Raw genomic sequence first — 12,501 nt, 5'->3', positions numbered from 1 at the left:
TTTTCGCATGCGCATTAGCTTGATCCAGCCTGAAAAATGACGTTTTCTGTCATGATTCGAGCATTTAGAAATAAAATTTATGAGACAGTTGTTGTCAGATTTCATTGGTGATTTCAAAAATGAAATTTAATCATAAGCTTGGTGAACAGCTTTGGGGAATTTGATGTTTCCCCATTCAAAGAGATAGGAGCTGCACTTGCATGACCGAGAGGCATTTCAAAGATGGCCGCCGAGTGAAATGACTTGTCTTAAAGCAACACTAAGGAACATTTTTTACCTTAAAATAATGTTTCCAAAATCGTATCAGTGGTTCATCAAGTTGTAACAGGGTGAAAGGCACTTCTGGATTCGCTTTGCAGCCCTATATCTGCTATAACTATGCAAGTTTGCCAAACCGGATCGCGTTTCTGTAGTTCGAATGAGACATAATTTAGTTTTTCTTCGTTTCTGATGTCGCAATACATCATACTTTCATGAAATCATGCAACATACTCTACCTTGTCTGTAGACATCGTTCTTTCCAAAGCCGGTGCTAGATAAACAGCGAGCGTGCGTGCGACAGTCGGCTGCGGGCGGCGAAATTATTTACGACAGCGGTAATGGACAATTCCGCTTCCAACCTGTAGGGCGACCGAAGAGGAAAACTTCCTTAGTGTTACTTTAAAGTCATTTTCAGTCGTCATTATGTCAATTTTTTTCCATTTTTGTAACTATTTACAAAGTCGGCAAGTCTATGATGTACATTTTTTTCTCTGTAACGGCAAGTGTATGATGTATTAAAATCTGTTCACATTTTAAGTTACAAGTTGTGTAGTGTATTTCATCTTTGATCTCAAACCTATTAGCCATGGGTAACAATGGTCTATTCTGTTTTAGGGTACATTTACACGACAATGATGTACCAAAAACAGAAAAGATTTTCATTTGCGTTTTTCGCGGACAGACATCAAAACGATCCCCGTTCATACAGATCCGCAAAAACGACTAAAAACACTGTATTATTCATGCCAGGCCAGTAGTTGGCGATGTCACTTTGTAAAGAAACACTACGCAGCTATAGATTGAACATGTAATATGCATGCACATGACATCATCATTTTCACAAATTCACATTTGTGTAGTTTACACAAAATAGTTTTCAAAAAACATGCACTTTGAAACCCATTTTCAAAAGTTTGAGTTTTCAGGCCCCCAAAATGCTGTTTTCGTGTAAATGAATGGCCAAAACGTATATATTTTTTTCCATTTTTAGTTGAAAATGGCTTGTGTAAACGGCCCCTTATTCAATGGCCCTACACAACTGATGGTCTCAGCCCTTACGTTCCACACTTTGGTGCCATAATGCCACATAAGCAGCAAAACAGGGTCCATGGGGGGCACCCATGAGCAAAAAATCTGCATTTTTAATGCACACAATGCACTTTTTAATGCAAAATTAAATACATGACTATTTCTTATACACAGCAAGGCTTTGGGAATCTGGATGGAGAATACTGGCTGGGGTTGGAGCACCTGTACTGGCTCACCTCTCAGGCCAAGTACAAGCTGCGAGTTGCTATGGAAGACTGGCAAGGACGGCAGGTGTTTGCAGAGTACGACAGCTTTCAGGTGGAAGCGGAGAGCGACTGGTATCGTCTACGATTAGGCAGTTACCAAGGCAGTGCAGGAGACTCCCTCTCATGGCACAACAATAAAGCGTTCACTACTCTGGACCGCGATAAGGATGCCTACTCAGGTGATCAGTCGATTTATTTTTATTTTATTTTCTGCCTCTTTTCTGTCCTTAAAACTATTTTAAAAGCCACATTCTCTGTCCTCCATAGGTAACTGCGCTCATTACCAGAAGGGCGGTTGGTGGTACCACATGTGTGCCCACTCAAACCTGAATGGTGTGTGGTACAGAGGCGGCCATTACAGAAGTCGATACCAGGATGGCGTTTATTGGGCAGAGTTCCACGGAGGCTCGTACGCCCTAAAGAAAGTGGCCATGATGATCAAACCTGCCTAAGCTGAACTGAAACAACTCAGCATACAGAAAGAGTGCTACTGTACCTTTTCACAAAGATGTGACAATGAGCATTAAATGAGCTTCAGGTTATTTCATTGCTGATGTAGTCTTGAAGTTTTCATAATGTTGTTAGAACAAAGACATGATTTGAATTTTGTCTGATGCAGTTTTGTATTCTGGTATATTTGTATTAGACTGAATTGTGTTTAAACTGTCAAATATAAAATGTCTTATTTTTGTATAATTGCATATAAAATGTACATATGTACAAAATGAGTATCATCCAAACTTCTATTTTTTTTCTTTATTCCTTGGAAACTTTCTGCGTCAAATTATAAAAAAAAACCATTGCCTCACATTTGTGGGTTTCCTCTTTTAAAATGTGAGTCTGAGCAGGATTTCCTGTTCAATTACCAGCTTCTTAGATGCATCACACCATGCTTTTGACAGTTAGAAGAAAATAAATCCTTTTCAACAGCAATCATCCATCTATCATTCATCTCTGGCATTACCGCTCCATCACTGCCAATCGTTTGTTTGTGCCGACAATGCTTCTGCTTCAACGGTTGATAGGTCTCTTGCTGATCACTTTTGTCCATGGCGGTAAGTTCTCACCATTTCGTCGTTCTGTGGTTTCAGTCATGTCTTTAAGCTTTGTCATGGCTAAAGGACCAAAAAGTCCTCCTGGGATAGTTCATTATGTATGTTTGTAACCGTGTTTCTTTCGTGTCTTCGTAGCCCTATTTCTACTAAAAATCTTTTTTTCTTGAGATGGCGTTAGAAGTGTGAAACCTACTTGAAGGACTGTCTGCACGTGCTTTAGTTTCTGTTCAGAGACTTAACAACCAACACGATCTCTTGAAAGTGCGTATCTATAGCACGAATTATATTTCTCGCATCATTTATAGGCCTACGCCAAAACGACTTTTTGCGTTCAAATGATAGGCACTGTAAACCCCTTGGGTAGGATTAGGGATGAGGAGGGCGTGCATATTACACACCATACCCTTCAAAATCATTCAAAAGTTAAAAAGAAGCTTTTGGATAGTAAAAAAAAAAATGTCTGGCTTTAGAAATGAATATCATCTCTCAGATAAAATCAGATGGAACACTTTGCAAAGTGCCATAGCTTTAAAACATGTAAAAGAACATGCAACATCATGTTTTCAAGCTATGGCATTTTGCAAAGTGTTCCATCTGATTTTATCTGAGAGATGATATTAATTTCTAAAGCCAGACACAAGTACCATTTTTTTTTTTTTTTTTTTTGCTATCCAAAAGCTTCTTTTTAACTTTTGAATGATTTTGAGTGTCAGTTGTTAAGTCTCTGAACAGAAACTAAAGCACATGCAGACAGTCCTTCAAATAGGTTTCACACTTCTAACGCCCTAAAGTTTAACACATTTTGACCTTTGTTTTTCTTCTGTACTCAGGGTGGGAACATAAGAATGAGATAATTTCATTAACTTTTATAGAAACTGAATATTGATTAAATTAGTAAGTAGATTTTTTAATTTATTTTTAGATTGATACAGTTATGGTCTTTTGAATTATTTTTATGGCATCATTTATAGGCATTCAAAAGGTTAGTAGGTGGTTGTTTCCCAGCTTATTAGAAAAAATAGCACACCTCTGCTCAACAAACCACATGATTTGTCAATAATGTTTGCTGGATATTAATATCTCTGAACTGCGGGGTCATTTACGTACCAAGGAGTAAGATTTAGAGTAATGGGTGGTTTGTTCCCTAGCCATTAGGTATGAGCAAAAGAAAAGCTAATGTTTGCCTTAACAACCACTATAAAAACACCAAACCACTGCAGTCAAATGACTCATCTCATCACAGATGAAATAAAGTGTGGAAGAAATTTAATATGTTCTATATGTTTGCATTTTCTTATATTCATAGAATCTTAGAAATATGATGATAATCAGATGAATGTAGTGTCGATACATACCCTTATGAATATACATGTGTATGTCCTTGACCTTGTATATGACCTGACAAAAGTTAATGTGACTGAATGAATGACCAAGACAGAGAGTCTCCATTCAAGAGTGTAATATGATTAAATATGATAGACAAATCTAAACAATATGTTAGTTATTGCTAAGATGTATCTTGATGTAGCCACGGGAAAACAACCTTGGGGGAGGAACAACTATAAAGAATGAAGGATACCCCCCACTCGTTGTCTCACTCTGCAGGCACTTTGTATGACTGTATGACTGCTGACCTTTCCTTGCAAGGGAATAAATAATTGTTAAAGATAATTGATACCTGTTTGTCTCTTATTCAGTATTAGAAAATTGTTTGCCACCGCAGAAGTCATACTGATTTAGAATGACATGAGGTGTATAAACTGTTACTGTATATGCTGTTCTTCTCTTTGGGTAAATACAAGCCACACGATTCATGAAATGTGAATGCTAAATTCTGGATGTTTAACAGATTTTGTCACATCAAACATAAAAAAAAGTCTGTAGCAGAGTCAATTAGGCGTTCAGTTTGCGTAATGTTTGTTTACAGCTTTACTAAATCTTTAATGAACTCTAATACTACTTTTCACATAAATCAGTTTTATCAGAATGCACTGTCTTCGTTCTCTTTTGACAGACTGCCCCATTTCCTTCAACCCTCCTGAGGTGGTGGTTCAATATGAAGCTTCATTCTCAGTGAACTGCTCCACTATCATGACAGATGATTTTGTCTTGAGTTGGGAGGCATCTAATGACACACTGGGAAACACTGGAGAAATCTCCAAAAGTGTTGATGTGACAAACTGGGAGATGCAGCTAACTTGTCACATTCTCTCTAATGAAACACAGTGTTCACAGAATCTCTCATTTATTGTTTACAGTGAGTTTTTTTATTTCAAATCATGCAAAACTAATTATTTTCTGGAATTCACTCAGGACTGTGGAAATCAATACCTCTAAAATCTGTTCCACAGAGACTCCAGACAGTGTGTCCATCAGCACTGTGAATCACAACGGACCAATGATGGAGGGAAACCAGTATGAGCTCCAGTGTGACGTTCTCAATGTGGCTCCTGTTCAGAATCTCACTGTCAACTGGTACAAAGGACAGTCTCTGGTGGATCAAACCATCTTCACTGACACCATCAAGACTCCAGTCAGTAAAACATCTAAACTCCTGATCCGTCCAGACAGAGCTGATGATGGAGCTCAGTACTGGTGTGAAGCAAAGCTGGAACTGGGAGAAGAAGGACCTCGACCTCCTCCAACAAACACATCAGAACATCTCAACATTACTGTATATTGTAAGTAAGATCCGTCAGTTTCTATTATTAATCTTTTAAGAACATCTATTGTCCAACTCAGACTTTTGGTTGTAGCACTTACCATGTGACACAGTGGCTGTATCCGAAATCGCACACTTCCCTACAATATAGTTGGCGAAAACAGTATATGACCCAAGAAGTATATGTCTGAATTCACAGTACTCACTAAAGAGTAGACAAAAAGAGTGCATACGATAGACACTTTACTATCCCATGAGGCCACAGGAGAGGATTTGTTAATGACGGTGAAGCGACAAAACTGACGGTGGTCATGTGATAATGACATTATGTTGAATGTAGCTCATCCAGATTACATTCGTACTACACACATTCATACTATAGAAAATACTTTTTTGGCAGCCATGAAGTAAATACTTAATCAAAATAAGTACCTACTCATGAAGAGACTATGTGATTTCAGACACAGCCAGTGTGTAACTCTTTCTTGTTAAATTTCTAAATTTTGTTGGTTTTGTTACAAGATTAAAAATTAATATGGATTAACATAAGAAATTTAAGATGCAGTGCAGATACAAAACCTCTAAAACTGTTTTTTGCTCCTTCCTGCAGTTAAACCGATCATCAATGAGACCAAACTGCCCTCCAAAGTGCCTGTGTTTCGAGGATATCCAGTGGTGATTGTTTGTGAAGCCGAGGGAAACCCAAAACCAACAATCAGCTGGAGTGTCAACACAACTCATATAAGTGAAACTCTTACTATAACAGAATCAACACCTGAGGATCTGCTCTGCATTGCGAGCAATTCTGTTGGCATCACCACCAGATCCGTAAAAGTGTCCATACAAGGTAACTATTTCTATTATTTTCCATTCTAAGTGAGTTAATTTAATTGATCATTTCCAACAGCTGTTTCAGTTTTCTTTAGAAATACTGACAGTAATACTACAGAAAGGAACTGTTTTTTTTTTTTTTTTATTGTAGGCTTACACATTTTTTTGTGTGTTTGTCTGATATAAAAAAAATATATATTTATTTGAGAGTGGTCCGCTTAAATATATATTTTTTGAGAGTGGTCCGAAACTACTTTTTTAAGCAATAGGGACAGACCGGATACATAGGGCTATACAGGCATCTGGTTGCACAATGGTATTACATATGATTTTCTTTGGTTCTCACATCAGATGGTGCAAATCTGCCTTCAGTGCATTGGATATTGAATACATTTGCTCTGTTTTTAACTTAATCACTGTATTAATTGAAAATAATATGAACATTTATTTCTAATATTTGTTTTATTTTATATAGGGATAAATGTGCAGGTGAATATTGTCTAGTAAAATGAAATCCCCTCAAAAATACATGTTTTAATTTAAAAAAGTATTATTGAAACAAATTGTAGTAAATCCGTTTAATTAAAAAACAACATTTCGTCGATTTTGACCGCTGAGGATCATAAGTGTGTGAGGAACACCACATAGTTAAAAGACACGTTTTTTCATTCCACCGCCCTGCATCTCATGTTTTTAAATGTGTGCAATGTAATTGGCTCCTAAAGCATTACTATTTTATTGCTCACACTTTGCTAAGGAAAGGTTTTTTTTATCACTAGATAGATGAGTGAGTGCCAAACTTGATTATAAATGATGCTGTTATTCTGTGATAGAGATTAATTTGTTTTCAATCACATCCAATTCTATAGACAGTGACTGTCCAGTTCAGCTCAACCCACAGAGAGTTGTTGTGAAGTTTGGCGGTCCTGTTTCAGCCGACTGCAGCACTTATGTCCCACATAAAGGAATGGGATGGGAAGCCAATGAGGGAGCAGTGCCCATGACCAAAGACAGTCTGATCACATGGAGAGTGTCAGAACTGAGGGAATGGGACATAGATCCATCCTGCTTCATAAACTATAATAAGGGACAGTGTCCAGTGAATCTCCCAGTGACTGTTTACAGTGAGTTTCTCTGTTATTGATATTTTTTTTATCTTTTCATTCTCAGGAATGTCTAATTTATGTACATTGATGACTGCAGATATCAGTGTGTAAATCTTCCTCCACAGAGACTCCAGACAGTGTGTCCATCAGCACTGTGAATCACAACGGACCAATGATGGAGGGAAACCAGTATGAGCTCCAGTGTGACGTTCTCAATGTGGCTCCTGTTCAGAATCTCACTGTCAACTGGTACAAAGGACAGACTCTGGTGGATCAAACCATCTTCACTGACACCATCAAGACTCCAGTCAGTAAAACATCTAAACTCCTGATCCGTCCAGACAGAGCTGATGATGGAGCTCAGTACTGGTGTGAAGCAAAGCTGGAACTGGGAGAAGAAGGACCTCGACCTCCTCCAACAAACACATCAGAACATCTCAACATTACTGTATATTGTAAGTAAGATCCGTCAGTTTCTATTATTAATCTTTTAAGAACATCTATTGTCCAACTCAGACTTTTGGTTGTAGCACTTACCATGTGACACAGTGGCTGTATCCGAAATCGCACACTTCCCTACAATATAGTTGGCGAAAACAGTATATGACCCAAGAAGTATATGTCTGAATTCACAGTACTCACTAAAGAGTAGACAAAAAGAGTGCATACGATAGACACTTTACTATCCCATGAGGCCACAGGAGAGGATTTGTTAATGGCGGTGAAGCGACAAAACTGACGGTGGTCATGTGATAATGACATTATGTTGAATGTAGCTCATCCAGATTACATTCGTACTACACACATTCATACTATAGAAAATACTTTTTTGGCAGCCATGAAGTAAATACTTAATCAAAATAAGTACCTACTCATGAAGAGACTATGTGATTTCAGACACAGCCAGTGTGTAACTCTTTCTTGTTAAATTTCTAAATTTTGTTGGTTTTGTTACAAGATTAAAAATTAATATGGATTAACATAAGAAATTTAAGATGCAGTGCAGATACAAAACCTCTAAAACTGTTTTTTGCTCCTTCCTGCAGTTAAACCGATCATCAATGAGACCAAACTGCCCTCCAAAGTGCCTGTGTTTCGAGGATATCCAGTGGTGATAGTTTGTGAAGCCGAGGGAAACCCAAAACCAACAATCAGCTGGAGTGTCAACACAACTCATATAAGTGAAACTCTTACTATAACAGAATCAACACCTGAGGATCTGCTCTGCATTGCGAGCAATTCTGTTGGCATCACCACCAGATCCGTAAAAGTGTCCATACAAGGTAACTATTTCTATTATTTTCCATTCTAAGTGAGTTAATTTAATTGATCATTTCCAACAGCTGTTTCAGTTTTCTTTAGAAATACTGACAGTAATACTACAGAAAGGAACTGTTTTTTTTTTTTTTATTGTAGGCTTACACATTTTTTTGTGTGTTTGTCTGATATAAAAAAAATATATATTTATTTGAGAGTGGTCCGCTTAAATATATATTTTTTGAGAGTGGTCCGAAACTACTTTTTTAAGCAATAGGGACAGACCGGATACATAGGGCTATACAGGCATCTGGTTGCACAATGGTATTACATATGATTTTCTTTGGTTCTCACATCAGATGGTGCAAATCTGCCTTCAGTGCATTGGATATTGAATACATTTGCTCTGTTTTTAACTTAATCACTGTATTAATTGAAAATAATATGAACATTTATTTCTAATATTTGTTTTATTTTATATAGGGATAAATGTGCAGGTGAATATTGTCTAGTAAAATGAAATCCCCTCAAAAATACATGTTTTAATTTAAAAAAGTATTATTGAAACAAATTGTAGTAAATCCGTTTAATTAAAAAACAACATTTCGTCGATTTTGACCGCTGAGGATCATAAGTGTGTGAGGAACACCACATAGTTAAAAGACACGTTTTTTCATTCCACCGCCCTGCATCTCATGTTTTTAAATGTGTGCAATGTAATTGGCTCCTAAAGCATTACTATTTTATTGCTCACACTTTGCTAAGGAAAGGTTTTTTTTATCACTAGATAGATGAGTGAGTGCCAAACTTGATTATAAATGATGCTGTTATTCTGTGATAGAGATTAATTTGTTTTCAATCACATCCAATTCTATAGACAGTGACTGTCCAGTTCAGCTCAACCCACAGAGAGTTGTTGTGAAGTTTGGCGGTCCTGTTTCAGCCGACTGCAGCACTTATGTCCCACATAAAGGAATGGGATGGGAAGCCAATGAGGGAGCAGTGCCCATGACCAAAGACAGTCTGATCACATGGAGAGTGTCAGAACTGAGGGAATGGGACATAGATCCATCCTGCTTCATAAACTATAATAAGGGACAGTGTCCAGTGAATCTCCCAGTGACTGTTTACAGTGAGTTTCTCTGTTATTGATATTTTTTTTATCTTTTCATTCTCAGGAATGTCTAATTTATGTACATTGATGACTGCAGATATCAGTGTGTAAATCTTCCTCCACAGAGACTCCAGACAGTGTGTCCATCAGCACTGTGAATCACAACGGACCAATGATGGAGGGAAACCAGTATGAGCTCCAGTGTGACGTTCTCAATGTGGCTCCTGTTCAGAATCTCACTGTCAACTGGTACAAAGGACAGACTCTGGTGGATCAAACCAACTTCACTGACACCATCAAGACTCCAGTCAGTAAAACATCTAAACTCCTGATCCGTCCAGACAGAGCTGATGATGGAGCTCAGTACTGGTGTGAAGCAAAGCTGGAACTGGGAGAAGAAGGACCTCGACCTCCTCCAACAAACACATCAGAACATCTCAACATTACTGTATATTGTTAGTAAACAAAATATTGTTTTTATCTCCATCCTCCACACATGTAAAAAGCTAGAAATGCTCTTAAAATACACTAAGTATGTTTTATGTTTCCAATGTTCTTTTTCAGATGAGCCTAAAATTGAACATTGTCAGGACTGGTCTCCGACGACAGGGACCTCCTTGAATTCATATCCAAATTCATATTCTCTTGTGGGTAACCCTCATCCAGACATCTCTTGGAGACGCAAATCATCACTAGGCCAACTCAATGCTTCTATACTTCTTAACACATATGATTCTGACCAATATGAAATCATTGCCAGTAATGAACATGGCAATTCCACGTGTATCCTAAACATCACAGTGGAGTGTAAGTGTGAGAGTTCTTCTGCATTAAAGCCTGATGTTTTGTGTCTCTGATTGTCTTTCTGTTATCAAATTTAAAAAAAAATTTTTCACAAAAATAGACCCTCCAAAGCTGAACTGCAGTGAGAGCTACGAAGTAAAAGAGAAAACACCCTTCCAACGTCCTTGTGTAGCTAATGGATTACCAAAGCCTGATGTCTCCTTCTACAAAAATGGAAAACTTATCGAGCTTCCCTACAATCCCAAATGGAATGATAGTGGCTGGTATCAATTAACTGCAAGTAACAAACATGGAACTGTGAATTCTACATTCATTCTAACTATCCTGTGTACGAAAAAATGTTCTTCAATACTTTATATATTTCTTTAACAACCTTTGACACAGAAATACAAAAGACAATGTTCTTCTTCCAACACAGATGCCCCAGTGTTTCATGCCAGCCAAGACAAGTTTGTTGTGGCTGAAGACAGCAATATAACCCTAGAGTGTGATTCGTCTGGTAACCCAGAGCCTGAAATGTCGTGGAGCTTTAAAAATGAGATCATCTCCACTGGGTGGCGCCGAATCACCTTAAACAAAAAAGCCACATCTACCAGTGCTGGATTTTATACATGCAGTGCCAAGAATCAATTTGGACATCAGAACAAGACCTTCGAAGTGGAGATAAAAGGTTAGGGCTAAAACTGTGATAATAATCTGATATTTATTCCCCATGCCATGAGATATTAACAGATTTTAGTTATGTGATATTTTACTGTTGAGTCACCACAAAAAGAATGTTATGCTAAATATTTGAGTTTTTTATTAGATCTTTATTAACTGAACCTACATTTTGCTTTTTCCTTTCTAGGCAACTCTCCAGACTACATTCAATATGTTATAGCGGTTGTTGCACTGCTTTTTAGTATTTTATTAATCGCATTATTTATCTGTTGGTGGAGAAAGAAAAAATCAACTGGAAGCTATCAAGTGAATCAGAATGAAATGTGTCTGTTAAACAATGGAGGCGAATGCTAACATTGAACAAAGATGATATTACCTATTGAACATCATTCATATTACATACGTTCAATAAAAACGGGTGGGCTATCTATCCCCCAGTTTCACAGACAAGGCTTAAACTAAACCAGACTAAAATGCATGTTTGAGCTGTTTTAACTGAAAGCAACTTGCACTGGCATATCTTAATATAAGTCAGTGCCATTGTTTTGTCTCGAGATTAACACCAGTAATGTTTTTTTTTTCTGATGCACGTTTATAAAAGCTACTTAAATGCCCTAATTGAAATAAGGCCTAATTCTGGCTTAATATCTAAACCCTGTCTGTGAAACCGGGCCTTCAATGTGTAAAAGCTCATAGCACATGTGTGACTATGTGTCAGTGTCAAAGAAGAATGTCTTAGATGATAAAAAAAAGAAACGTTTAAAACATATCAAGTTATCTAATGTTGGTTAGCCTATTCCACACTAACTGTTATTTGCTAAACAAAAGTGTTACCCACTATTTTGTGAGATTGTGGGTTTAAAGTTGGGTGAATAGCCTGTGTGAAAAGAAAAAATATCTTGTGTTACATAACTTATTACGGTTGTTAGAAATGTTTATGCATAAATGCAGATCTGTAGTTGAATTCTGTATTGGCAGATAGTAATCTGCCTATTTTGTTCTTTAATAATGATGCAATAAAGGATAAAAAGACTGTACAAAACGTTTTGAAATAGAATAATATTTTCAAGCAAACTTAATTTGCAGATTTTAAAAAGAATAATAATGAAAGATCAAACTACTTGCATGCTACTTTTAACTTAAAGCCCCAAAAAAAAAAAATGTAAAAGTTACTCTTAATTCAGACAGTAAAAACATTAATTAGAAGAATATTCAAGTTATATGATTGAGTGACTTGACTTTTTTATGTATTTTTGCATGGCTTCATATATTCAAACTAGTTGTCTAACTGACCATTAAATGATATCAGCTTACAGTACAGGCCTATACAGTATAAAAAGCTTTATTGAGACTAATAAAATGAATGGAAAATGGTTGCAGGATGTATGTATTGATTGATTGTTGACCTGTGGTGGTAATATTTTAATAAAGGTGTTATATGTTCATAAACGTC

The 12,501-nt window shown here is 37.0% G+C and overlaps 2 protein-coding genes across 4 annotated transcripts in view; both read left to right on the top strand.

The window, feature by feature from the left end:
• Positions 1–2,487, top strand: part of angptl6 (angiopoietin-like 6) — a 15,311-nt gene extending 12,824 nt beyond the window's left edge. Inside the window, exons 7-8 of the mRNA XM_081388075.1 lie at positions 1,465–1,735; positions 1,824–2,487. Coding sequence (XP_081244201.1) covers positions 1,465–1,735; positions 1,824–2,008 — 456 coding nt within the window. The 3' untranslated portion in view covers positions 2,009–2,487. The remainder of the gene's footprint in view (positions 1–1,464; positions 1,736–1,823) is intronic.
• LOC308703989 (vascular cell adhesion protein 1) lies at positions 2,372–12,501 on the top strand. 3 transcript variants are annotated; one of them, XM_081388036.1, is made up of 13 exons: positions 2,372–2,611; positions 4,626–4,868; positions 4,963–5,292; positions 5,884–6,120; positions 6,974–7,228; positions 7,336–7,665; positions 8,257–8,493; positions 9,345–9,599; positions 9,707–10,036; positions 10,146–10,388; positions 10,486–10,713; positions 10,804–11,055; positions 11,236–12,501. In XM_081388036.1, exons 1-13 carry the CDS (start codon positions 2,557–2,559, stop codon positions 11,400–11,402), a joined length of 3,162 nt encoding a protein of 1,053 aa, XP_081244162.1. In that variant the 5' UTR covers positions 2,372–2,556; the 3' UTR covers positions 11,403–12,501. The 3 variants fall into 3 exon arrangements, with proteins under 3 accessions (XP_081244162.1, XP_081244163.1, XP_081244164.1); XM_081388037.1 differs by lacking the exon at positions 6,974–7,228; XM_081388038.1 differs by lacking the exon at positions 9,345–9,599.

Source organism: Scardinius erythrophthalmus (genome assembly GCF_964197995.2).
Source record: "Scardinius erythrophthalmus genome assembly, chromosome: 1".
NCBI classification, from domain to species: Eukaryota; Metazoa; Chordata; class Actinopteri; order Cypriniformes; family Leuciscidae; genus Scardinius; species Scardinius erythrophthalmus.
The sequence above is the reverse complement of the archived record's forward strand: the minus strand, read 5'-3'. Positions and strand labels throughout refer to the sequence as shown.

What these genes read in the sequence shown, in the direction of transcription:
- LOC308703989 (XM_081388036.1), top strand. Translation starts at nt 2,557, where the DNA reads ATGCTTCTGCTTCAACGGTTGATAGGTCTCTTGCTGATCACTTTTGTC. An exon ending in CGTAAAAGTGTCCATACAAG is followed by an intron (nt 8,494 to 9,344) that starts GTAACTATTTCT and finishes CCAATTCTATAG; the next exon opens with ACAGTGACTGTCCAGTTCAG. An exon ending in CTTCGAAGTGGAGATAAAAG is followed by an intron (nt 11,056 to 11,235) that starts GTTAGGGCTAAA and finishes TTTCCTTTCTAG; the next exon opens with GCAACTCTCCAGACTACATT.